This window comes from Corapipo altera, unplaced genomic scaffold (genome assembly GCF_003945725.1).
Source record: "Corapipo altera isolate COAL_440 unplaced genomic scaffold, ASM394572v1 67, whole genome shotgun sequence".
NCBI classification, from domain to species: Eukaryota; Metazoa; Chordata; class Aves; order Passeriformes; family Pipridae; genus Corapipo; species Corapipo altera.
In genome coordinates this window covers 8,457,626-8,484,574 of record NW_020884906.1, presented here as the reverse complement: position 1 = coordinate 8,484,574, position 26,949 = coordinate 8,457,626, and the positions used below count along the sequence as shown (strand labels likewise).

General features: G+C 48.5%; 1 protein-coding gene across 4 annotated transcripts in view; it reads left to right on the top strand.

Moving 5' to 3' along the window:
• Nucleotides 1-25,888, top strand: part of TTC28 (tetratricopeptide repeat domain 28) — a 115,090-nt gene extending 89,202 nt beyond the window's left edge. For 2 of the 4 annotated variants that reach the window (XM_027652423.1, XM_027652426.1), the window contains exons 11-22: nucleotides 286-451; nucleotides 3,558-3,698; nucleotides 9,586-9,730; nucleotides 10,847-11,026; nucleotides 12,070-12,790; nucleotides 14,476-14,600; nucleotides 15,672-15,903; nucleotides 16,139-16,215; nucleotides 18,275-18,298; nucleotides 19,107-19,236; nucleotides 19,768-19,875; nucleotides 20,371-25,888. In XM_027652423.1, coding sequence (XP_027508224.1) covers nucleotides 286-451; nucleotides 3,558-3,698; nucleotides 9,586-9,730; nucleotides 10,847-11,026; nucleotides 12,070-12,790; nucleotides 14,476-14,600; nucleotides 15,672-15,903; nucleotides 16,139-16,215; nucleotides 18,275-18,298; nucleotides 19,107-19,236; nucleotides 19,768-19,875; nucleotides 20,371-21,998 — 3,677 coding nt within the window. In that variant the 3' untranslated portion in view covers nucleotides 21,999-25,888. The remainder of the gene's footprint in view (nucleotides 1-285; nucleotides 452-3,557; nucleotides 3,699-9,585; nucleotides 9,731-10,846; nucleotides 11,027-12,069; nucleotides 12,791-14,475; nucleotides 14,601-15,671; nucleotides 15,904-16,138; nucleotides 16,216-18,274; nucleotides 18,299-19,106; nucleotides 19,237-19,767; nucleotides 19,876-20,370) is intronic. The other 2 variants (XM_027652424.1, XM_027652427.1) reach the window with 2 other exon arrangements.
• Nucleotides 25,889-26,949: the final 1,061 nt, after the last annotated feature.

The following is a 26,949-nucleotide window of genomic DNA, read 5'->3' as shown; positions in this document are numbered from 1 at the left end:
TTATAATTTATATGAGTGCTGCAATAGTAAAGGCATTCTGAGCATCTCGTAAAAGCTCTGTTCTGCCTTCGTACCTTTGGGCCATTATCTGCAAAGAACAAACCCAGATTTTAAAAGCAGGGTTGGAGATGCTGGAGAAGCCCAGCGAAGACCCGGCACAAAACACTTTGCCCCAGTTGTGCTGGAAATGCCAAATGCTTGGGGCCCTGCTGTCTTCTTAGACATCTGCTGGCAACACTGTTTCCTGCCCTGCAGAAATAACCTCCTGATTCTGGTGCCTTGCAGGAATTCTGAAATTCCATGAGTATTATCTGGGTGACAGCCTGACAGAAAATGCTGGGGACTTCCATGAAGCCAACAGCGTGACCCTGCAGACACTGACAAACTCGGCACTGGAGCAGCACATCTCCAGTGTGCGGGAGGCTCTGGGAGTGGATTCCTACTATACCCGGTGAGTTGGGATGGGGGGGGTCTAACATCCTGCTTTCCACTCTCCCACCTGGATTTGTAATAGCCTGGGGTGAGCTTACTGGCTGAGAAGTCTGAGAACTGAGAGTCAGAAAGAGGCAATTTTTCAGCGCAGCAACAAAAAAATGGCTTTGTTTTTGTATCCATAGCTATTTTACTGGCAAGCAACTCTATATACATGCAAATAAGGTCTGAACCCATGTACTTGGTGGTGATGTATAGATTGGATGAGGAGGCAGGTGCCATGTCTGACTGTATATGCACAGATTTCATCCTGCTTACAGTTTCCAGTGTAATTAATTCTATTCCAATGGTTTGCTTTGAAAAACTGCAAATACCATAGGAGCTCCACCCCCCACAGTATGTTCCCATGTGTCTATGGCTGAGTAAATAATTTAGAATGAATTAATCCATCTGATGAACATCAGCAAAGAGAGAGGAACCTTACTGCAATCCATTACTCAGATAGGTCCCACGACTGTGTTTTCTTATGTTTTTATCCTATGGATTTATCGCAGGTCAGGTTTTTCTGCTTATTTATATTCAATCTCATGATCTCTCTCGTGTTTGGTTTGTTTTGTTGATTTCATGAGTATGAAAATAGTTTCTATGCTGACCTTTACAAGTAGTTTTTCTCTGAATGCTTCTGTCTGAAAAGGAGAGTTGGCGATGTCCCTGTCCTTGTGTGTTCTTTGGGAATGCCATGGACAGGTATCAGTTCATCATCAGGATGTGGCATCAGTTCACCTGGTTTTGTAACCTTGCTGTGTTGTCATACATGGCTTGACTTGGAGTGTGTTAGTAACACACCAGCTGTGTGCAGGCCTAGTTCACTACGGGCGCAAAGTGAACGTATATGCCAAATGTGTGGCTGATTTCTTATACAGCCCCTGGAACTGGAGGAGGTGAAGGCACTGGATCTTTGAGGTTATAGCATGTTTTAGTCTTATTTTAAACTGTTTTCCGTTTTTCTGCAGCACTGAGATGTGTGAGCAAAGCAGTTCTGTGATTCAGAAGGTGACATCCAAGCCCACGTGTTGATCGTTGAGTCTTACCCTGCAGACAGGCAGATACAGTTTTCAGTTCTGTTAAACATTTGTCACCACAGATTCTCCTCCTGGCAAAGGCAGTCCTTCAGTCTTTAGCTTCTGGGATGAGTTTCTAATTTACTGAGATGTCAGCTTCTTCCTCACTTTTGGTGATGGTAGGGGTATGGTTTTGGTTAAGGATTCTGGAGAGTGGGTGCACACAGGATGTCTCATCAGGACTTTGCTTTGGTGTTCAGTTCCACACTGCTGGAAATGGTTCCCTTCAGCTGGTCTAATTAGACTGGAAAGTAATGCATTCTTAAAAAAAAAGAAGTGTGAGGGATTTTAAAGCATGGTTGAACTTGTGTTAGGACAGACTCCACTCTCTTTAGGGAGAGCATGTGACCTGCTTTCTTGAGTTCATGAACTCAGGACTTTTGCCTCTTTAAGGAGCTGCAAATACCCACTGTGAGTGTTACTCCAAACTGTGCCAGGACTCAGAGCTAAGCATGCCTGCAGCTGGAGAAAAAATGTGCAGGGGGCAGCTGTTGACAATCTTCCCCTCCCTTTTCTTTTTTTTTTATTTTTATCCCCCTGTCTGTGCTTCAGCTAGCCCTGTTTCAGTGTTTGTGGAGTGACTGACTTTTGTCAGGACTTACCAGAGTATAAGTCACATTGACCTGGAAGTACAGTGACAAAATATCCGTGGTCCATACAGCAACAGAGGGACAGCTGTATTTCCCTGCACAAGTATGTGTTGTGTGTTCATTTAATTCCTGTGCTCTTTATTGGGAAACATGCCCTTGAGGAGAGGCTCCAAACTGTCAGGAACTCAAAAGGAAACAGAAATGAGATGCGAGGAGGCTTTGGTAGGTAGCACAGTAGGTTTAGCTTAAATGTACAAATGTGATGTGCCATTATTGTGGTTTAGGAATGGTGCTCCCCAATTTAGTTCTCACTCAGACGCTCTCCCCCTCTCCCTGCCTCTCTGCCTGGGGGATGGAGAGGAGAATTGGAGGCACAAAAGGTGAAATTCATGGTTGAGATCAGAACAATTTACTGGAAACAGCAATGAGACAAGAAAACTAACAGTAACAGCAACAATATTAATAACAGAAGTGTACAAAAAAGAAAGTGATTCACATGCAAAATGCTCACTGAGCCCAACCCACAGGCACACCACCCTACTGCTGCTCCTTCCGCCTCACTTAACTCACCAGGAAGGAACCCCTTCTTCCCAGAAGAGTGCTTTCCCCTGCCTATGGCATGAGGTGGTATAGAATAACCTCCAGGCCATGCCCCCTCCCAGCTACTGCAGAAATTAACCCTGTTCTGGCTGAAACCAGGAGAGCCATATAATACACAGATTATTTATTAGATTAAAGGTTGTTAAAAATGTACCTACAGCATTTGTGTTTGCCTTCTGCTTTTACAAAGAAGAGAAAATGCTAACAGTTAGATGGAAAATCTGCACTGAGAAGATTTAGGTATTAATGTCAGGAGATGGGAAATTTAGAACTGTTGGGCTGTTTCTCTGTATTGCTGCTGCACTTGTGGCATTGATAGAGGAGATAGTTCTGTGCTTTCCCTCTTTGTATAACAGGAGTAGCAACACAGCTCCCTCTGCTATATCACACTGCCAGTGAAGGAAGCATGCAGAGCTTGGAGTTATTGTGGAAATCTGAGAAGGATATTCTCACACATGTTCTTAGTCAAATCAAGAGCTGAGGTGGTGTTTCCTGCAAACTCAGTTTTTCAGTGTTGTGCTACAGCTTTAGAAGTCTCTACCTGCAGTGCCTGGAATTTGGGTCCTTCACTTCCATCTATGGGTGCCACTCCTTAAACCTCTAGGAATGCCTGGAAGAGGAGGATATGTGGCTGGTACTTACTCTTTTGTATGCCTGACAGAAGGAGATGACCAAGCCAGAGAAAATTTAGCATTAGCATTTGGTTGAGGTTGTGTTTGAAAAACATTTTCTCTCAAACTGGCCAAGCATTTTTCATCAAGCTGTTGTTCTGTCTTGCATCAATGACCCCTTCATCTCGCTGTTTGCCTCACAGAGCCTGTGCCAGCAGTGAGACAGAGAGTGAAGCTGGGGATATCATGGACCAGCAGTTTGAGGAGATGAATAATAAACTGAACTCAATGACTGATCCAACTGGCTTCCTGAGGATGGTCAGCAGGAACAACATGATGAACAGGTGAGAATGCAGAACTGATGTGGGGATCAGCAATCCTGGTGACAGGCTTCTCTCTAAATTGCAAGTTAGGTGCAGTCAGTGCCAGTGCTCGAGGGGGGAACCAGTGAGGACTTGTCCCAGTTGTAACTGATGACTGTCCCGAGGAGCACCCCTTCTGTATTCGCTCTTTTCCTGGCCACATGCTGGTTTTGAGACTGGGCGATTGCAGGGGAGCTCTGTCCTGTCCCTGCTGTGTGTGAGGTGTGGGGCTTGGAGTTCTCTCCTGTACACTTGTTATGGAAATACTTGTTTCTGTTGATCTCAAGTCTTGTACTAATTACCTGGAAATAAGCTGTTTCCAGAGTTACAGGACTGTACTATCTGCAGAGTCTCCACTCGTTTTCTGCCTCTTACAACTTGTTCAGGTCTCAGCCTCTCACATGACTGTGCTGATGAGGGCTTAGAGCAATCATTCGGAAGGAAAATTGAAGACAGAATTTTTCCAGTGTGGAGAGAGGCTGCGTGATGCGACCCAGGGTTTCTGGCTGATCTGTACTCCATTGTGGATTGTAAGCACAGGATACCCCAGGCCTTTCTCAGCTGGAAAAGCAAATGTGATCAGCCTGCAGCATTGTGAGCCACCACTGGAGCTTGTGAGCTGTCACAGCATCCCCATGGAACTGGGAGCTGCCTGCTGGCACCAGCAACTGGCCTGGTTTTCTTTCCAGAATCCACATGCGTATTTGTTCAAGCTGTTGCACTGATGAAGGACTGTGAGCACTCGCTAGTTTTGGATCACACAGGCAGATCCCCAGAATTGCTGACATGCTGTGCTAGTTCATCAGGCTTAGAAGGACAAGAGATTGTCCATCTGATTGCAGGGGAAAGTAGGATGTGATTGTGCTCCAGGGAATGCTAATCCTCAGGAGCACTGCAGAGGCCAACCATGCAGCATCTCTGTCTTTCTGCTCCATAGGAGCCACGTGCATTACTTTGAATCCACACCCAGGAGCTTACCTCAGGTGTCTTGTCAGGTTTGCAGCTCTTAGGAGAAGCCCAGAGATGGGGCAGCTTGGGCACTTAACTAAAAGCAGCCTCAAAAGAGCATCAGGAGGAGCATTAGAAGCTGTGATGAACCTGTGATGTTCTTGTCATGAGCTCTGAGGTGAAGAGATGAGGAGATGTTGCTGGATGGCCTCCCTGCTTACCCCTCTCACTTTGCTCGTAGAGGGGGGGCATACTGGGAGCCCTGGGGGCAGAGCCAGCACTGCCACATCTGTTTGCACCTGGCTTGCTGAGCCCTGAGTTCAGGGTAAGTGCTGCGGTCCTGCCCAAGCCTTTGAATACCTCCTGCCCTTAATGTCTGCTCCAGCTCCACAGGTGAGACACTTGGAAGCTACATAGTCTAGAGGGACACTGTAGGAAACATTAACCTTATAGCCTCTTGCTATACTGCGTGATTCCTAATAATTAGGCTGTATAGAGTTGTGTGTTTTATGGCATGCAGCACACTGAGCTTGGGAAAACAAGGAAACAACCTTGCAAGAGCCCTGAAGCTTTGGGAAAGAAGCAGATGAGCATCTGTGTAGAAGAGAGCAGGGTGAGAAATAAAATGGGATCAGGCAGTACTTCTGTGCACTGGCCTAGAGCTCTAACAAGGAACTGTAAGCTCTTAGACTTTAATTAAGCAACAGAATGCAGTGGGTACCTAGAGCACAAGCTGTGGTCTTGCAGCTCCAGACTCCAGCTCCCCACCTCTGAACAGCCATAGCTGTTCTGCCAGCTGTGCTGGAGTTAGTTTGTGCAACTGTGGGTAAGTGCTGAGCAGATTTTTGCTGCTGTAGTTCTTCAGAGGATGGTAAAACTGTGGCCAACAAGCAGCAAGTGAAGGTGTGGTGTCTGTTTGCTTTGGCTTCTGCACTTCAGTGGATGAAGGCAAGTGGGGCCTGCTTAGAGCTGAGAACAAGAGCTTGTCTTCTCTACTGCCAAGGCAGGCCCTGCACTCCTCACGTGGGGCCTGAATGCATGTTCACATCTTGTGCTTGCGTGCTGGACATCCTCAGGGGAGCTTGCATGGCTTGGGGCCAGTGCAAGCTCCCTCATGCACAGGAACTGCACATGCTGTTAAAGGTCCCATGTTAGAAAATGAGGCCATGGAGATGCTGGGACTGTTTGGAGCCATGCAGTTTTTATATCCGGTGAGACACGGGTGACTGAAGGGAAGCCCTTGATTTGGGACAGGTGCCCTCTGGCTGCTGTCATCAGGTAACCTGGCTTTTAAGGAGAGAATAGTATGATTTTTTGGCAGTTCTGCTTAGAAAAGCAAACTTGGAGGGTTTGCAGTTCACTTAAGGAACTTCTGGGAAAAAAATAGACTTCAGAGAAGAAAGAAGCACTGAAGAACACTGCAGTGATCTCAGTACTGGGAAACAGCTGTCTTGAGCTGAGGATGCCACCGATACAGCCACCAAGATAGTCACAGTGGCTCATGTCTTACTGCAGCTTCTATTTTCTCTGTTCCTTAGGGCAGGCTGATTGGGGTCATTGAAGCCTGTTCCTGGCCTCAGAGGCCTGACGGCTTGCCTTGGAGAACCGTGCAGCTGATTGCCTCTGGTGCAGAAGGACTGGGGTGTACCTGGGGGGCTGGCTGGCCCAGGCAGATGGACAGCAGTGGCTGTGGAGTCGTTTCTGTGCCGGTTCTCTGCCATCGGGGGTGCAGTGATGCAGCTGCTGATGCACAGGCCACCCTGGCAGAGACTGCTGGGTGGGCTGTGGGTTTTGTGCAACCACTGCTGGGTTCTGGGGATAATTGCAGATCCTTGAAAGTATCCACAGGGAGCTCATATCTGACTCTTTTCTGGAGCTTCCCACAGCTTGGTACTGTGGATATGTCAAGGCCCTGAATGTGGATTCAGGGCTGCATATTTAGGAGGAGTCTCTTTGAGGAAGACCTGATGGATATCGAGCGTCCTGAAGCTGTCAGACTGCTGCAACACCAGGCCTGACTCCCAGCCCTTCCAATGGCCATGCTTGGCCATGAGAGGTATTTGACTTGTCCAGAGTCCTAATGAATGCTAAGGCAGGAGCAGCTCTGTGCTGGTTCTGGGATGAATCCCTCTTCCCTGCCTGGGTTCCAGCCGCTCATCCTCAACAGGCAGAGCCATGCCCTGTGAGACTGGCAGTCAGCCAGGTTGGTCTGACCCTTGGCTTGTCCAGCATGGATTTCTCCCCCATTCTCTGAGGCTTTACTTTGTTCCTGCATCTCTAAGACAAAGGGCAGGAGCAGAGCTAAGGCAGTACAAGCCGACAGCCCTGGCTGTTTGTACTGTTTCTCTGCTTGCTGCAGGCTGGGCTGCTTGTACAAAGGGTTATAAATCAGCAGCGCTGCAGAGTCTGAGCAAAGGCTTCCAAACAACAGATTTCACTGTTTAGGCATCAGGGGACCCTCTACATTCCCAGAGCAAGGTAGAAATCATCAGTGTGGCATCCCAGAGACAGCACCAGTGCTCTGTAGAAGGGGTATTCGGTCAAAGGAGTCCAAAGTCTCCCCCTTGTGACATTGAAAGGATCTGGACTCAGGTGCCTGACAAGCCACCTGGAGAACCTTTTGTTGGCTGCTTTTGGAGGAAAGGGTGGGCTGGCCAGTGCTCCCAGTGCCTCAAAAGGTCTGTCCAACCTCCCCTGTGAATTTGCTCACTCTTTGCGTACACGTGCACATGGGCAGGAGATGTGAGAGATTTATGGTGCTCCCTTGATTTTGTTCTCATAAAAAGCAATCTGAGTGGTGGAGGAATAAATCTAGAGCTGCTTGGCTGGCAAACCAAGATGCAGGAGGGCTGTGCTGATTGGAGTAATCAACCCTCTATTCCCTGCATTAAAGGAATGTGTGACAATCACTTGACACAGACAGTGGGGCTGGTGAGTGCTGCCTGCTAGCACCTAGCTGCTCAGGGGGGTCAGGGCCCAAGGTCCTTGGGGACCACTGGGGTACCCCTGCACAAGTTTCATTTTCTGATCTGATTTTAAAATCTGTGCTCCATAAAGCTGAGCCCAGCCAAGCATGCATGGCTCGTTCAGGTGCTGCAGTGAGGTGGGCAGAAGGGTCCAAGGGGAGCAGACAGTGCAAGCCTGTGCTGGTCCTGTGTTTCACAAGTCCCCTAAGCGAGTTTTCAGCATCTCTAAGCAGCAGCAGCACTAGCAGCATGCTTGTACTGTCACTGGAATCTCTGGGTCAGAGGGTATGGGCAGGCTGACACCAGGCTTCTGTTGACATTCTGAAATTACTCCTGTGTGCCCATAAGATGGAAATTCCTTGTTAGTGGGAGGTAGGAGCATAGGAGTATTTTTTTCTTCAGAGAACTGTAGGTTTTAGATATGATATGAGTTGGGTCAGGAGGCTGGTTGCAGCAACTGAGGAGAGAGAAAGAGAGGGGGGAAAGGCAGTTTTCTGAGTCTGTGTGTTGTGTGTGTCAGAAAGGGTTGGGGTATGTCCTGAGTCTCTGGTTTGTCAGTGGGAGAAGCAGTAAACTGGAGTGCAGTATTTTTGTTCTCCTTGTCTTTTCCTCCCTGTTGGCTTAATCTGGTAATATGAGGAGACACTGTACCTGAACGTGTGTGTGTATATCTGCCTCTAGCAAATACACAGCTATTCATTTACCCCATTGAATAATGTAACTGTTGGATGCTGAGGTTTACTTTTATTTCCTGGATGTGCAAATGCTTTCTCCTTTTATTTCTTTTCTGTGTTGATAGCCAAGAATCAATCCAGGCAAAGAGGCAAAACTAAGAAAGAGAGACAAGGCATTTCTTCAGCGTAAACGTTCTTAAAGAAAGGACGTTGAGACCAGTGCCCTGATCAAGAGTGTAAGTTTGGTCATGAACCAGGGAACTAGAGCTGCTTCTCTGTTGTGTGGATTGGCAAAGGCACACAGCGTTGGAAGGTATCCGAGAGGAGAAACAGCTTCACAGAGACCAAGGGAAGCTTTCTCTGTGCGGGAGCATCAGACATGATCTGGACTGGGATTTCATCTAACCCTCTTGTGAATGCATTTGGCACTTTGAGGACAGCAGGGCATGTGTTGCCTCATGGATGGCCTTTTATGTTTGAGATTGTTGTGTTCGTTGCTGGACAGCCCCAGTGGTGACTCTGGTTACGCTTCAGACCTTGCACTGCCATTGCTGTTCAATGTTCTTTTTCCCTTCCTAGCTTTCCTTTGAGGCTCACCTGCTAAAACTTTCTGGAAAGTTACCCTTTCCACATAAATTGGTTGTTCGTGGCCCCAAGCCAAGGATAACATTTCTGGGGAGCACAGCTGCTGAATTAGTGAGTCCAGAATGGGGCAACATCATTTCCTCAGCAGGGCAGTAACTTGTGGCTGCTGATGCCAGGAGAGCACGTGCAGAGCCCTGGGGGTATGTTGGGAATGGGTGCCAGATCAGCTCTCGACGCTGACATTCAGAGCAGTGACAGAAGTGCAGGCAGAATCTTGATGTCTTGTTGTTTGCCTGTTGTTGTATTTCCTTTGGTAGCACACTAGGTCAGTTGGTGCAAAACCCAAGTGCAAATCCTGCCATGACTGTGGTCAGTTGTCAGTGGATCTCGTGCCTGTCTGCACGCAGCTGCTACGTGTGAAGGAACAACTGGGAGCAGCACTTCAGGCACTGGAGTGTGCAGAGAAACTCCATAGCAATGTCATAGGCTGTCTCCAGCTGGTTCATACTGCCATTAATATCACTGTTTGCTGAGGTGTGAAACTGAATGGGAGACTCAAGCCCTCCCATGAAGCATCTTACAGAGCAGAGTCCCCTGGACGACAAGGCCTGGCTCATGTCACTGTTAGAAGTCAGGGCAGCCCACAGTGGAGCTGGGATTCCTGCAGCTAACCTCTCCCTTGGCTTTTGCCCACAGGAGCTGCCAGAGCATGACCAGTCTATTCAGCAGTACCATGTCTCCTGTTAAGGATGGAACATCCTCACTTCCAAGGAGGCAGACTTCCTTCACCAAACCCCCACTCCGTGCGCTCTACGACTTATTGATAGGACCCATGGAAGGAGTAAGCCTTTGGCACAGACACTTACTGAAATCCTCGCGGTGTGGGAAAGCAAGGATAGACAGTTTGGGGTGGTATCTGAAGCGTAGTGGTTTTCACAGAACAGTCTGAGTTGGAAGGGATCTAGTCCTGCATACAAGATCCTTGTCTCCATCCTTCAACAAGCACTCCAAAGTCAGCTTGCCTTTGGGAAAGTCAGGCAGTCTAGACAGAAATAAAAGGACACTATTTCAACTGGTTTTCTCCAAACCAGTGCCAGTTTGAGGATTGGATCTTATCCAAGTGTGCTGAAAGTTTCATCTTCAAATGAGTGGTTTGCCTGGCCAAGCTGTGGCTGCTGCTTAAAGGTGTAGAATTGCAAAAAGGCAGCAGATTTCTAAGCAGGATAGTCCTTTTAGGCTTTTTTTTTTTTTTTGGTGGGCTGCAAGTGTTTAAGCTGGAGCAAAGCTTAGTGCTTTGAAGTTACTCTTTCCTGGGGTGATAACTAATTAGTTTTATGATACACTAGCTAAGTAAGAGTGAAATTCCACAGTTACATGGGACCAGGAGCAGTTGTCACTTTTTGTGCCCAGCTGCATGTTTCCTATTGACTAATCTCTCTGCTTCAATTCTCCAGCCATAAGATGCTTTCTGTTTAGGTCTGTTGGTCACTCTGGGTTGATGATGATGTCAAGTGTCTGGAAGTACAGGCCATGGACACAATCTGTAGATTGTTTGTTCTTTAGAGAAAATGGCTATTTTGAAATTCAGTATCAAAAAGAATATTCTCTGACAAAGGATAAGGTGATGATAATACTGACAAGATGTAGGAGGTTGGGGTTAGCCAAGGTTTCAGGCTGGAGTGGAAGGAGCTGTGGTGCTGTGGTGAGGCTGGGCCCACACAGGCTGAGGCCACAGGTCAGTGTGCTTGGGCTTGCTTGTCTCAGTGGGACTGGTGGGGCACAGGTGAGCAGCAGTCCAGCTGCACAGGTGTGCTCGCCTGTCACACAGAGCATGGCTCTGATGTGGATGTTTCCAAACCTGACATGGGTTCAGACTAGGGCCTGATGCTGGGGGAGTGCGGGCAGGGGCACTGGTGGAGTGAAAGGGCCAGACCGATTCTCTCTCCTTTCTCTGCAGGGTTTGATGCATTCCAGTGGGCCTGTTGGCCGCCACCGTCAGCTGATCCTGGTTCTGGAGGGAGAACTGTACCTCATTCCTTTTGCTCTCCTGAAGGGCAGTTCATCCAACGAGTACCTCTACGAGCGCTTCAGCCTCATCGCAGTGCCGTCCATCCAGTCGCTGAATCCCAGCTCCAAGGTCTGACATTACTTATGAAACCTCTCTCACAGAGCCTCTCCTGTGGTTCCAGTACATGCTCAGAAAGCAGCAGCTCTGTCCTGGTGTGCCAGACACAAGAACAGAAACCACAAACAGGCTGTCCTGCCAAGGTGCTCCTGGGGCTGAGGAGCACAGTGAACACCACAGCTCTGAAGTAGGTTCTGATGTAGTTCCTGCAGCACAAAATCACAGCCCTAGGCATGCCAGGAAGGACAAGGGGATTGGATCATTTGGATATCCTCCTCTAAAGGATTGCACGTGCTGGGCATGGAACGACATGGCAGACTGCAGAGGTGTAGGTGTCTGTTCTGAGCTTCCCTGCCAAGCTGACTGTCCTGTCACATTACTGATATGGTCACCTCCATTTTAGTGTTCTGAGTGGGGAAGGCCATTGATGTCTCAGGACACTGAAGCTGTGAGGCAAAACAAATACCACAGGTGAATCCTGCAGAAGTATCTTCATGCAGGAGTTTGGCAGCAGCATTTCTAAGGCCCTGGTCTCTGGGAGAATGCCCCAAGTCACATCTGCTTTTGCTGGGCAGTATTTTGCTGCATGTCTTGGCTTGCCCTGGGTTAAATGCAGTCAGTGGAACAGCAAAAGGGTCTGAACCTTTTTAGCATTACTGCTGTTCTGTTCAGAAGTCACTGCTGGCAGTGGTGACGCTGATCCTGGAAATAGAGGTGTGAGGAACCACTTAGTGAGTGATTACAGGTAGTGTTCCCATAAGGTGGGAAGCTGGGATCTGCTTTATGCTTTTAGCTCTGCTGCAGCCCTCAGAGGGACCTGGACTGTCTGTTGCTTTCTGTTGTTATCTATCTGTTCACCCAAGATACAAGTCCTGACCAGACTCAAAGGACGTGTTCCTTGAAATAAATAGAAGAAACTAAAGAAACACAAAGTCTTCCTGTAATTAGGAGAACCAGACTGTCTGTTTAGATCCAAAGGGACGGGATATTTTATTACCAGCATCATAAAAACCAGATCTTTGAACCCTGTTTTCTTTTTCTCTTTCTCTGTGTAGTCCCATGTGAGGAAGAATACTCCTGCTTACTCCAGTTCTACCTCAATGGCAGCTGTCATAGGAAATCCCAAGCTCCCTTCAGCAGTTATGGACAGGTGGCTGTGGGGACCTATGCCCTCTGCAGAAGAGGAAGCATATATGGTATCTGAGTTACTTGGCTGCCAGCCCTTAGTCGGCAGTGCATCAACAAAAGAGAGGGTCATGAGTGCCCTCACTCAGGCAGAATGTGTCCATTTTGCAACCCATGTCTCCTGGAAGCTGGCTGCTTTGGTCCTGACACCCAACAGTGACAGCAATCCAGCCAGCAGCAAGAGTTCTTTTGGGAACCCTTACACAATCCCAGAATCTCTTCGGATGCAGGATGATGCCAGTGATGTGGAAAGCATCTCGGACTGCCCTCCTCTTCAGGAGTTCCTGCTTACAGCAGCTGATGTCCTGGATCTGCGGCTTCCTGTCAAGCTAGTGGTTCTTGGCTCTTACCAAGAGTCCAGCAGCAAAGTCACTTCTGATGGAGTCATTGGCTTGACAAGAGCATTCCTGGCAGCTGGGGCTCAGTGTGTGCTTGTGTCACTCTGGCCCGTTCCTGTGGCTGCTTCCAAAATGTTTGTGCATGCCTTCTATTCCTCTCTCTTAAATGGGATGAAAGCCAGTGCAGCCCTTGGAGAAGCGATGAAAACCGTGCAGAGCAGCAAGCAGTTCTCCCATCCGGCCAACTGGGCAGGTAGGAAGAGTCTTCTTTTGGACAAACCAGATGTGGGGTTTCTAGAGAGCTGCCAAACTGACTGAGCTAAGAAATGAGCAGTGCTGGCAGGTAGTTGGGAGTGGTGTGTGCCCTGTACTCTCCCAGAATTCAGCCCCTGTGTCTCAGACCCCGATTCAGTTGAGTGTTGCTGTCATGGGACACATTGGCATCTCACTGTGCACAGTAGGTGGGTATGAATTTGATACAGTTGGAAGCAGTTGTGAGGTGAAATGTGCTTCATGACTGGAAAGAAATAAAGTGCAATACAATGACTCATTCTTTATGTTTGAAATCTCCAGGATCACGTTTCCTGTGTCCCTGGAATGGAGTTGGCTGGAGCACACATATGGGACTTTTTCATGGAGAACATAGGGACACACTAACTGGAGGCAGGAGCAGTACTGCTGGAAGCTGCAGCAGCAACCAGGAGCTGTGATTTCTGTGACATAAACCTCATAGGGCTTATTCCTTTGGTCTTTTTAGGAGAAAGGTTCCCCTTGCTTCCACTGGGAATGTCTCAGCAGTGTCAGCTCCTTATGCAGTGCTGGTGCTTGCTCCTTCTCAATTAGATCTGTGTGTTGAGATTTGAAATGACAAAGTCTTGGAGTTCAGCAGTGCTGTTACAGGGATATCTACAGATAACATAATTTTTTTTCCTAGCACAAGGCCTAGTTTTTGAAAGCTGCATGCATTCCCCAAATGGATTTTTGCACAGGCAGTAGAACCATGTTCTTTAGCTGTGGTGAACATGGCTCTGGCATGAACTGCACCTGGCTGGAGGAGTGGGAAGCTTGCTAGACCTTGTTAAAATGAGTCAACCTGACAGTGGATTCAGGCACATTGAGTCCAGCATTAGGATGTGGTTCAGGCAGCACCAAATGGGAGCTGAGTTCAGGTTACTGTGCACAGTTCAGTTGGAATTTTATTTTCCTTCCAAGATTTTTCTGTCTCAAAAGAAAGGAGCAGTAAAATACCCCAAAAGTGACCTCTTCCTAGGCAAAACATAATGAGTGTGGACATAGTGCTTGGCATCACTACCAAGCAGAGGCTCTCAGCTGCTCAGGCTGTCTGTCCTGTCCCTTCCATGCTACTGTGTGAGTTCATCACTCACAGTCCCCTCCTTCCACTGCTGACCCTTGATGCCAAGTCTCAGAAGGAGCACCAGAGCCAGGAGCAGCTGCATCCTCGCTGCATGAGTGAGAAGGGGCAGGTAGAGCTCCTCATGCTGACATCTGAAGAGTGTGGCATTGAATGGTGCATAAGCCAGGACAGGTTTCTGATCGGGACAGGGAAAGCTCTCTGTGTTCTGAGTTCTGTTCTGTGAGCGCTGTTGGCAGCTGTTGATTTCCATGGCTCTAGAGGAATCCTAGAGCATGCCTGGACAAGTTTAGCTGCAATCCAGTGGTTTTCTGCTTGTTTGAACAGGAAGACACTATTGATTTAATAGCAGAGGACAATAAGAAGCATCTAGAAGCTTTCTGGAAGTTCAGTCTGTGGTACCAAGCAGGGAGTGGACAGCTGCTCTGGGAAAAGAATGTCCCTGTGCAGGGTGCAGTGAACCATCATTCACTAGTCTGCAGGCAGAGGACACCTGCGTCTGCATCTGGTTTGAACATTTTCCATAAAAATGGAAGATTGACTGTCTCTTATTCTGAATCCTACAGGCTTCATGCTTATTGGGAGTGATATGAAGCTTAACAGCCCTTCTTCACTGGTAGGACAGGCCCTGATTGAGATCCTGCAGCACCCTGAAAGGGCCCGGGATGCTCTGCGTGTCCTGCTTCATCTGGTAAGGGAAAGGAAGTGCTGCCACAGCTCACAGGCACCGGCAGGGGCACCACAGCCCATCTGATCCTGAGACACCTTCACCTGGGGACATGTGTCTGCAAACCATGAGTGGAAGAGCAGCACCCTGATGTGCAGCCACTCCCATTTGAATATACAGATAGATACATATATCTGTACACACACATACACCTTCACCCCCTCTCTCCTGCCGTGATGTAGCCTCTTGTGAAACTCTAGGTCAGTGTGGAAAGACTGGAACACCTAGGGAAGTGTCCAGAGCAAAAAGAGGCAAAGTAAGCAAAATCTTCCATTGTATTGACAAAATCCTCCCTAGACCCATCTGCCTTGCATTAAGCTGTTGAATTGGGTCTCTGCTTTAAAAAAGAGGTGATCATTGGAGTTAATTGTTTGTACAAGGAAATAGCTATGAACGTGGCAGTCATGGAAACACAGAGCACAGTAACTGCTGTCTCTGCACATTTGGAAGATAAGAGGCCCTTCTGTCCCCATCTGTGCCACCAGCCTGTCCTGGGGAACAGTGGGACTGGAGCCAACTGCCAGGTGGCTGGAATGATCGCTTATGACTTTTAATACTTTTCTTTCCAATGTGTCATCTGTGGTCCCACAGGAGTGTGAAGTATCCATAGAGTGATGGAAACCTGTGAATGTTGCTGGTCCTCCCAGTTGCTGGGGTTTGTGGACACTCATCTCAGTCTTTCCTATTTGCCATGTAGGTACAGACCCATCTGGTAATAAGCAGGCTGGGACCCCAACAGGAGTCATCTTTTGGGGAGCAGTGCAGCTACCAGGCTTACAGGAAACTATCCCAAACAAACTGGTACTTTGTTTCCTGTGGCATTATTGTTCCCAGCATCCCAGAGAATGTTGACGCTCATCACTGTGATGTTACATCTGTGAATGCTAAGTTACTGTAGCCTCTGTTTTCAAGGCACTAAAGTCCTCCTCTGTGAGACAGGCCAGGATCAACCTTGGATTTGCTGTCTCTCAGCCTTTTCTCTGTGTAAGAAGAGGAGGTCAGTAACAATTTGCTAATGGTGTATTTTCCCCACAGGTGGAGAAATCGCTGCAGCGAATCCAGAACGGGCAGCACAACTCCATGTACACCTCCCAACAAAGTGTGGAGAATAAAGTTGGTGGCATTCCAGGCTGGCAGGCACTCCTCACGGCAGTGGGATTTCGGCTGGACCCACCAGCCAGTGGCCTCCCAGCAGCAGTGTTCTTCCCAACCTCAGACCCCGGGGACCGGCTGCAGCAGTGCAGCACCACCATCCAGTCCCTCCTAGGTGAGAGGAGGCAGCTGTGGGCCCTGACCAGGCAGACATTAGCCTTTCCTGCCTTTCTGTGATGAAATCAATGTATTGAACTGGGAAGAAGTTCTGAAAGTAAATGTTTACTGAAAATTTTGTCACAGATGAGAATCATTTACTACTGGGTCGAGTAAGCACGATGTGACTTCCTTTTTGTTGTATTTCTCTCAGTCAAGAAATATATACAGACATTTCTGCTGATGTTTTTCAGGTTTGCCTAACCCTGCACTTCAGGCACTTTGTAAACTTATCACTGCTTCAGAAACAGGAGAACAGCTTATCAACAGGGTGAGTTGGGAGGTTTTCCTTCAGTACCAGATTCCAAATGGTTCTTCCCAGGTCAGTAAATTCAGAAATACACTGAATGGTTGATATCCTGGTTTATCAACCCAGAGCTTGCTAGGAGACTTGAGGGTTTAAATTCTGAATTTGCCTATTTGTGTGAATGAAAGTAAGTGTCCAGAAGGAAGAAATGCAGGTGGGTTACTGGACTGCTTGGCCTTGGAACTCCCCATTCAGTGACAAGTGAAAGCATGATCCCTTCTGTGAGGGGGAATTGAGTGATAGACCCCTTATTGCTGTTTGGCCATCCTGTCTAGGGGCCATGTTGGCTGGTCTTTGTGCACTGTATTTACCAAAGTCCTAAGGTATGGCTGACTTCGGTCTGTCAGAAAACTCACTGGGCCTGTGCTGCTCCAGTGTGTGCTCACAGCTCTGTGGAAGGGATTCCTGGACTTTAGGAGAAGGGCAGTGATACCTGTGGCGATGGGACTTCTCCCTGCTCCCCCCCCAACCTCCTTCACACTCCTCCCTCTCCCCAGTCTCTGCAGCATGCCTAGCCCAACCTGACCTTTCTCTGTGCCACCGGCCCGGCTGCTTTCCATTCCATGGTTCTTACTGTCCTGAGTGCTCTTGTAACAAAGTTTCTCTTCATCATTTGCCTGCGTTAGTACATGGACACACACGCACACAGAATGGGCCTATAGCTCACTGTCTTTCCCCTTTCCCCATGCAGAAGCATTCCAAGGCAGTACTGTGGTGGGGAGCTGGGATTGGCTCTGTGTGGTGTCTGGGGCTGCCCTTCAGTCACATGAAGTCTCCACAAAATACAAGACAAACCTCAGCTTTGCTGTTTCCCACTGAGCAGCTCTGGAGCCCACTAGAATGAGTCTGCTCCAGGGAGGGAGTTCCTGTTAGGATCCTGTTAGGATCTGCAGCAGCGCATGAGATATTTCCAGTGGCCTGTCCTTGATGGTGTTTTGCCTCTTTCCTGGGCTCTCATCGGTTCCCAGGATGTCTGTGGTTAACCACAGGGTTAACTCCCTCGTGACCACCCAAAGGACCTGGGTCCAAGGGGTGTGAGGAGGAGAGGACAGCATCCTCGTGGCTCAGAATGTCTTACAGTGCTCATGAGGTGACTTCCTGACTGTTGCCCTGCCTCAGATAATGAAATCACCCAAGGACAAACATTCAGCTGGCTGTAAATGACTAACAAAAGACACACATCCTTTCCTTGCTGCCCCACACAGTAAATACTGGCAGGCATATTGCACTGGGTTTGCAAATGTTGTTCCATAGCCCAAACCCCCGGCAGAATTCCCTTTTGCGCAAGAGTCTATCCCGTTACACGCCAGGGGTTTGCGCTCAGCTCTCCCACCCTTTGTGGTTATTGCTTTTTCCCCTCCTGCCTCTCCACAGTTCATGAAGTGAGCAGCCTGGGGCTCTGCCTGTCCCAGAGGAGAGCAGGCTTTGTTCCAGATGGAAGCAGGATGTGGGACAGTTCAGTCAGCGGGTGCTGCTCGCTGGTTTTCCCTGGTGGGTGACCGGCATCACAGGGGAGCAGGTACTCTTGGTATTGGTGAAGCAGCAAGGAGGGAGCCTGAGCTGCTGCACTGGACAGAGAACATTTGTTTTGAGTGCAAAAGAGAAGGCAGGAGCCACAGAAGAGAGAACTTTAGTACTACTGCATGTGCAAGGAAAAGTTAGGGATTGCTGACTGCACTGAACGCCAGTACTGTATCCCAGAGGAAACAAGAGAAGGACTGTTTTGTGTTCAGCCTCCTGCCAGAGTGTGGGTTGGCCTGAGTGTCTGCCTGCTAAGTGTCTGAGCTGTCATGAGCTGGGCACTCCCAGATTCCAGCTGCCTATTCCCACGCTGTTGAACTCACAGTTCAGGCCATTCCCTTTGCTCCCTTCTTTCTCTGGATAGAGAGTCTTGTAGGCAAGGTGCTAGTTTGCACATGGATGTGTCCCTGCAGGGTTCCCCAGCACAGCCACTTTGTAGCACAGTGTAACCCATGTTCTTTCTTTTCTCCTCTTTTCCTTTCTTGTTACCTGCTGCCCGAAGGCTGTTAAAAATGTGGTGGGAATGGTGAGTATGATGTGCACGGGGTGACACTGCGGTGCAGGGTGAAATGCCAGGGTCACTGCAGACCCATTCCCTGTGCTGCAAAGTGTCTGCACCCGCTCCCAGGCCTGAGATTTGCTCCATAGAGCTACTTTGGAAAAAGGCCTGTGTAAGCTTTTGTGGGTTGTCAGAGATGGGTGGTCCTGAGGTTAGCTGATCCCTGATTAATGGCTTTCCATCCTTGCTGCCCTGACTGTGTTGGTGAATTACATGGGATCCTGGCATCTTAATTTGTGTCAGATCTTCATAAACACATTTTCTCTCAAGCTTGCTACTCCTGTCCCTTGAGCACGGTTGAGAAACTTCTTTCCTGGAGGCCATGGAGGTATTAGGAAAGTCTTCCATAGTTTCATATGACTTGTTCTGCCCAATTAATGAATTTCTTGGGATTTGCATAAGGAGTATGGCTCAGTCATGGAATGGGCTTTAGTATATTCTATGAGCAGCCCCAGAGTATCTCTTTCCTTTTCTTTCACTTCACAGATGTTCCTGCTGTGCTTCCTTCTTGCTCAGTTTCCACTGGCCACCCCCCAGCCCTCACCCCTGGTCTGTCCCTGCCTTTGCTACTGTTCCAGTCTGTGTCCAATGTTCCTCTCCCTGAACTGTCCCTCTGCCCAGACCTTCCCATCTCACTGCTCTGTTCAGGAGCAGCAGCTGAACTGGGTGTCCAGGGAAAAGGTGTTCAGGGAAAGGGTATTGCCTTGGCTGTGACTGTCAGAAAAACATGATGTGACTCGTAAGGAATGGCTAATGTCTGTATTGCTTTCTTCAGCTGCATCAAGTCCTGGTTCAACTTCAGGCAGGCGAGAAGGAGCAAGATTTCTCCTCTGCACCAATCCAGGTCTCCATCAGTGTCCAGCTCTGGAGGCTGCCTGGCTGTCATGAGTTTCTGGCAGCTCTAGGTAGGAAAACACTTCTTTCTGCTGTCCCTCTAAACCCATTGCTGGTGTGTCCTGTGGGGCTTGAAGCAGTGATGAGACTCACAGCTTCACATTTATCTGCCTCCTGCAGGCAAGCCTGCATTTGCCAAATTCCAAAGTCTGTGCTCTTCAGCTCCATTTCTGTGAAAAAAACCTGGAATTAATGGTAAATGGTTGGGTATGTGGGACACTGTTCCCTGAGATGTATTTGGCATATCATTCCCCAACAACTCCACATAATTTGCAACTAAAGAAGTATTGACAGGGGTGATTTGTGTATGAGTGTGTGTGTTCCCAGTCCATGCCATAAAGCTTCCAAGACCTGGAGAAGATGTGCTAAACAGTAATAAATACACACAACAAACTGCACAGGGGGGTGAAGTCATTCTTCTGAGGGTGCTGCAGGGTCTCATACCTCTCTGTTCTGTCTGTGTTTTAAATGAGATCACTCTTACTTTAGACAGAGGGTCTTTATGTGAGTTGTGATTTTCTGCTCTATGTCCCACTACATAGGTTTTGACCTTTGTGAAGTTGGCCAAGAGGAGGTGATTCTGAAAACTGGGAAGCAAGCTACCAGGAGGACTATGCACTTTGCTCTACAATCCTTGCTGGCACTTTTTGGTAAAGCTGCTTACAGTAGTTCTTGCTCCTGGGTCCTCTGATGATTTCATCAGAATGGCTTCTGGTGAAATCTCACACTCACACCTTTGCAGAGGTCACACGTCACACACGTGTCACGCAGGCCAAACATCATCCAGTGAGTGACTGGAGCAAACATTATTTTTCTATGGAAAGACTTGTATGAGCCCAAGCTGGGGACAGAGTCCAGCAGCTGGAGGATGTATAACTCACTCTTGGTTTTGAGAAATAAAATGATAATGAACTGATAAGTTCCATCTAGGATAATGGACAGAGGTTCTTCCCTGGGCATTTCCTGGGCTGTGCACTTCTTTTTCCTTACCTAAGTAGTAGTTGGGTGTTCTGAGGTAGCATAGAGCATGAGGGCATGTTTTGTAGCATTTCCTCTTAATTCTGATAGAATGTTACCTAGTTTTATTTGATTTTGTCGTGTATCTAAGGGCATGTTTGTACATACTGTTTTCTTTCCTTTTTTAGATTCTACAGAGCTGCCCAAGCGCCTTAGCCTGGACAGTTCCTCATCACTGGAGTCATTGGCTTCTGCTCAGTCTGTTTCCAACCCTGTACCCCACTACCAAAACCCTCCATTCTCTCCTACCTGTCCAGACAGCATTGCCTCAGATGCCATTTCAGTGTACAGCCTGAGCTCCATTGCCTCTTCCATGAGCTTTGTTTCCAAGCCAGAGGGCATGCTGGATGGGGTGGGACACAGAGGTCGCCAGGATTATGAGAGGCCCAAGAACATCTATCCACACAGGTCTGCAGCTCAGAGCCAGCTATCACCACAAGCCACCACTGCAGCCAGCAAAGATGAGGAAGAGTATGAAGGTTTCTCTATAATCAGCAATGAGCCTTTGGGCAGTTACCAAGAAAACATAAACTCTGGATTTTCCCCTGATCACAAACAGCCCAAAACTGGTCAGACTGGAGGCATTAAAGAGTCTGTCAACTCCAAAGGGAGCATAAGTACTCCAAATTCTCCTGTTAAAATGACTCTCGTCCCCAGTCCAAATTCACCTTTCCAAAAAGTTGGGAAGCTTGCAAGTTCTGATACTGGGGAATCTGACCAGTCTAGCACTGAAACTGACAGCACTGTCAAATCCCAGGAGGACAGTAATCCAAAGCTTGATCCACAAGAGTTGGCACAAAAAATTCTGGAGGAAACTCAGAGTCACCTCATTGCTGTTGAACGTCTTCAGAGAAGCAGCAGCCAGATAAGCAAGAGCAGCAATTCGGATGACGGGGCTCCCGCCCCGGCTGGCGTGTCCGCGTTCCGCTCTTCGGAGACCAGCGCCTTCAGCCGGCCCGTCAGCTCCAGCCAGAGGAATCAGTCTTCACCTCTTGCAATTAAACCAAAGCCTCCAACAAGGAGTTCATCCCTTCAGAAGGTGAGCTCTGGCTATAACAGCCCCACAACATCGGAGATGTCAAACAGAGAAGGCACGGGTCAGTACAGTGGGCAGCCATCTCCAAGTTGTGATTCCCAGGGGTCCCTAACTGAGCAGCCTCCCTTTAAACTCAAGTATCCCAGCTCTCCTTACAGTGCTCATATTTCTAAATCACCCAGAAATATATCTCCGAGCTCAGGGCATCAGTCTCCTGGTGGCAGCACTCCATCTCCTGCTCTTTCTTACTCCTCAGCTGGTTCCGCTCGCTCGAGTCCAGCTGATGCCCCGGACATAGACAAATTAAAATTGGCTGCCATCGATGAAAAAGTGCAAGCAATTCACAACTTAAAGATGTTCTGGCAAAGCACTCCCCACCACTCCACTGGCCCAGTAAAGATTCTCCGAGGAGCTCCTGGAACAATGACTTCGAAGAAAGATGTCCTCAGCTTGCTCAATTTATCTCCACGGCACAGCAAAGAAGAAAGCGCAGAGAAGCTGGAACTAAAGGACCTATCTATTGAGCAACACCTTGCTGCTTCGCCACAAAAGATCCCTCCAAATGGACACAGACACCCTGAAACCACAAATGCTGTGACATCAGCTCATTCCCCGCCGCCCGGCAGCACCGCGGGAGCCGTGCGGCCCCTGAGGCTGCCGGCGGGGAACGGGTATAAATTTTTGTCACCGGGAAGATTTTTTCCTTCCTCCAAATGTTGAAATGTCCCGAGTACCAGCTGATGACTTACAGTCTTGTTAAAGTATTTGCTTCTGCCCACTTGCCTTTACCAAAACAGAACCAATACCCAAGCAGCCGTGGTCATGCCCCCAGCTGGCAGTGCCCAGGGATGGGACAGGCTGTCATTGTGGGGGCACACGACCTCACACACATGGGTTTTTGTTTCCCTTATCAGGACCTCAGCCAGACTCACCTGATAACAGGTTCTTTGTAGCGTTCAGTATTTGCAGCAACGGGTCCAAAGCATCTGGTTGTCTGTTCATTAAATACTGGCTTTTAAGCCACCTCCTTGTATTTTTTAACCCAACAGGAGGTTTTACAGCTGGCTTTTTATATTATAAATTATACATATCAGGGGTTGGAGAGGAAAGGGAGAGGAGGCAGAATGTTCCTGTGTGCCAGAAAGAACATATGCACAAGTTTCTGCCTGGAGAAGGATGAGCCATTTACTGCTTTCAGAGGCTAACAGAGGAGAAGATCACACACCTCTAGATACCTCTGCCAGATTGGTCAAAACTGCTGGCAGAAAAACTCCATAGCAGCAGGATCTGGCAGTTCTCTTGCATCATTTAGAGTCTGGTGAAAAAAGGACAAGAGGACAGAGGTGCCCCATTCCAAACTCTGCATCTCAGGTAACTTTTCTGGAGGGAAACCCCTCAGGTGAGACTTTGCTGATTGGTCTGTTCAGAGGGAATGTTTGGGCCTAACGAGCCAGGTGAGCCTGAGCGTGAGGTAGTGAGTGTGTGTCTGATAGACAAGCTCTGGTTTTATTGAGTGCTCTGTCTCTCTGGCACACTGCGTTGCAAAGGTGAACTTTTCATCCTGGCAGGTATTTGGGCAGCACTGATGTCTTCTGTCTGCTCACTGAGCACAAAAAAAGGATTACAGATGCTGCAGCTGAGAACATTATTTTACAGTTCCATGGCAGGCAGGAATGTGTCATCAGTATGTGTGATTTAGACATCACCTGACCAAAAAAATCCCTCGCTGATCCTGCTAAATCATTGCCATGGCTCAGTGCAGGCAGGTCTGCAAACCTTTTCCCTGCTGCAGAAGCAGGTTTCCTTTGGAGCAGGTGTACAGTACCAATGTGAGCAGCTGTTGGTGCAGTGGGAGCATAAACATGAGGCAGCAAGCGGAGGGGACGGATGCAGAACCTGAGTGCCCTCTGCCCCGTGGAGGAAAGGGGACCAAGAGCACCCCGAGGGTGATGTGTACAGTCAGCTTTCCTAGGCTAGGTGGGGTTTAGGAGTTAGGGATCAGGTTGGAGGTGTTTCTTCTAAGTGGCTGTCAAATGCAGTGATGTGATGGGGATCCCGGTGATCGTTTCCATGCACTGAAGCCGTGGGCGTGCGGCAGCATCAACCCCACCACGTGTGCTCAGATCCACGCAAGGGATTCACAGGCCACGGGCTATGAAGTCGGAGCACTGGATCACCAAGGCTTTTGGTGTCTATTCTGCACTCCCAGAATTGGCTGAGTGACTGAAGGCCAATCACTTCACCTCTCCGTGCCTCGTCTTCCCTTTCTATCTAAATGGGGATAGTAATACTTACCTACCTACCTCACAGAGGTGTTGTGAGGCTGAATTCATTAGGCCCTGAGTTTTAGCTGGATCTTAAGTCAGCTTCCAGTCTTGCAGCTGACTACCTGAACAGTGAGTGCAGGCAGCTCTGTGGACGTACCAGGGGGTGTGTTGCTGATGCAGAGAATTGTTGCACTTAGCGTGGCTGGATGCTCTTGCTGAGAATGTGGATCTGATCATTTGTGATTTTCTTATGGATCTTGGAGGAAAAGCGTGATAGCAGGGCAGAGATTCAGTTCTGATACCGAAACATGAAATTGCTTAGGCTCAGCTTGCTCACAGGGTGTAATCAGATGCTTGCTGTGAGAATGTTCTGGAATCTGCTGGTTTTGGAGGAATGTTTTCCTTTTTGTCGTTGAAAGAAATAAACACAAGCACTAAAGGTGAAGGATGTTGGGCTGGGTTGTTACAGCCAGCTAACAAGGGACGGGGGATCACCAAAGTTTCAGTGCAGAGACAGAAGGAGTAGTGAGTTACTCACCTATTCATATGCAATGTAGCAGAACAGTTGGGTTAATCTGTTCAACTCATATAATGCAAGTTATTTGTCTGTACATGACATCTTCCTGTGATGGTTTGGTGCTAAACATTACCTTTGTGTCATTTGGCAGGAAAAATTAGAATAGTGGGCCAAAATAAGTCAGCAGAGTGTCTGCCCCTTGTGGAGACAGTGATGCTGCTGATTGTGCCACTTGCTGTGGTCACAGGACTGCTGAGAGACTTCACGTGACCTGCTCTGTTTCTAACCAGCATAACTGTTTTGAAACGACATCCCAGGAACACCCAGGATGGAAGTGGGCAGCTTTTTGTTTATAGCAACAGCAAATACTCCCTGTAGTGCTGCATAACATGCCAGAAATAAGCCTCTGTGTTGTAGTTTACTTCCATAACTAAAGGATCTTTTAACCTGTAGAAATTCTATGCTGCCACTTTGGTACAACCCATTTCCATACTCCAGCAAGTTTCATGCTGGCTTAAAGCTTTCAGACAGAGCTAAATCGGGGTGGGGGGCGTGGGGGGAGTGGTTCTTCTGTTGTTGTTTTTAAGGAGGGGGGAGCATTAGAAACAGGGAAGGGTTCAGATGTAGAGAAAGTTCAGTATTTTGGAATTTGGTGTTGTATAAATATGGAAGGTGAGTGTCACTAGAACAAGTCTTTTGGGAAATTGGTCTCCATTGACTTGGCACAGGGCACTTCCATTGGCTTGCCATGAAATGCATGCTTACTCGTGGCTGGGAGACACTGCACACACCTTGTGCCTCACTCCTCCACCCCCTGAATGAGAAACAACCCCTTTGTGAGGAAAAAGTTTTATCAGGCTTGCCCAATATGTGGAGAAATTCAGGATATGAAAATCACGTATTCTCCGTTTGCTATTAGAATTCCTTCTGTGGAGTTAATGCATTTGTCGTTGTTGTATTTGTGCATGGTACAAGTGACAACACTGCATAATACAGTGAGCAATAACAATTAGGTATCAACCACTTTCACATTAAACCTGCCACGTGCAACCATTCCCCAAGGCCCCATAGAGTGTTTTGGTTTTGCCCCATACTTTTTACTGTGTGAGATTTCAGATTTTTTATTGACTGTCTTTAGCTCCAACTAAATGGGAACAGTAAACAATCTCTCTGATCAAAATCTAGTTTAATTTGATTTTGTTGGTTAGCCTGTACCTCTGGCCTGGTATTGATTTTCTTTCTCTTTAATCCTACCTTACTGAAACAAGGAAAAAGCATTGAGGGGGTGCTATACCCACGCATATCACTCCAGGCCATATTTGCTTTCATTAGGTCAAACTCGTTCCGTGAACATCTCTTCCAAGTTGCAAGAACAGATCCAGGGGCACAGGGGTGTCTGTGAATCTGTTAGGAAACACTGGTAGTTTCAGCTGGATGGTGATAATGGGTTTGAGCAGTTCTGGGTTCATTGCATTGCCAGGCTGCCCAGAAGGGCTGCTCGTGTGTGTGGACACTCGTCCCCTTGGCTGCAGAAAACCTTCAGAAGAGCGCTGGAGATGGTGACCCAGAGAGGACGGTCAGCAGAGACTTCCCAGCAGCAGCCCTTCAGCACTTGCTCTCCCTGTGTGCAGTGTTAGCCATGTTTGGCCTCTATGGACTTTCTATGTAAATTAAAACTCTGTTTCCAGACAGCATTAAACTTTTTATATTATGAAATTTACCATGTAAAAAGATTTTCATATTTTTATTGAAATTGCTAAGGCATTTGGCCTTCCTTCTTTGTGATTTCAGTGTCTATTAAAGCATGAGTTCTCTCAGTGCCTCAATCTCTTGGTCTAGGAGAGGGTGTTGGGGAAGGGTGTTTGCTGGCTCACTGCTCTCTGCCAGCACCCAGCTCTGTGCATCCCGTGGCAGAGTGTGGCAGACACACGGCAGCTCTCAGCTCCCTCTGCAACCTTCCTTCTCTTTTTGTGCAGTGTAGTGTTCCTGTTAACAGAGCTCATTGGAAATTGCTTTTCCTTTTCTTAACAGGTGGTGGGAGCATCACTGTTTGCTGGTCTCTGTCTTGTAGGCAGGAGCAAAAGGACGCAAAGGGCTGGGAGGAGCTCCAAGTGCTGCCTGGCTCTAGCCCTCCAGTGGGAGAACCCAGTGCTGAAGGGATGAGAGACACTCCCTGTACCGATGCCAGCTGGAACCTGCTGAGTTAAATCTTCCTTCTGCCCCCATGTGAAAGGTGCCCTTGTGCTTAGGGGAAGTGTTTGGGGGCAGATGAAACTAAACATGCAAACCTGCACTGGGGCCACAGGAGGCTCAGCCTCTTGACAGCAGCCAGGAGCCACTGGCAGTGCTGGTTGTGCTGCCGAGGGAGCCTGGGCTGGAGCTCTGCCAGGAGGAGCAGCTCCCGGGGAAGCGACCCCTCCACGAGCGGGGCCGCAGTGGAGCCGCAGGGGCTGGTCTGAAGTGGTTTGTCTGTGCAGGGCCCCGGGTCAGTGGCTGCTCGGTGACGCTGCCGTGTGTGGCAGGATGCAGAGAGCACACGCTGCAGCTGGCGGAGCACACACCAGACAAACCTTATCCATATGGGGAAGAAGCAGCAGCATGGGCTGCATGCTGCCAGTGTTTTGAAAAGCCAAATAAAGGCAAATCATGAATGCTTGAGAACTTAGGCAAGTAGAGGCTCACAGCCCAACCCCCCAGGGCCCCAGCACAGCCCTGGCCATCGCTGGCCCTCTCAGCCAGAGCCAGCCACCCCAAGTCTGGAAGTGTGTGTCCACAGGCAGGGCTACTGAGGGTTTTCCATAGAGCCATTTATCTGTGGTGGGGGCAACATGGAATTTTCTTACCTGTGGATTTCTGCTCTCCATTAATGGGCTAGTTTGGCTCCTGG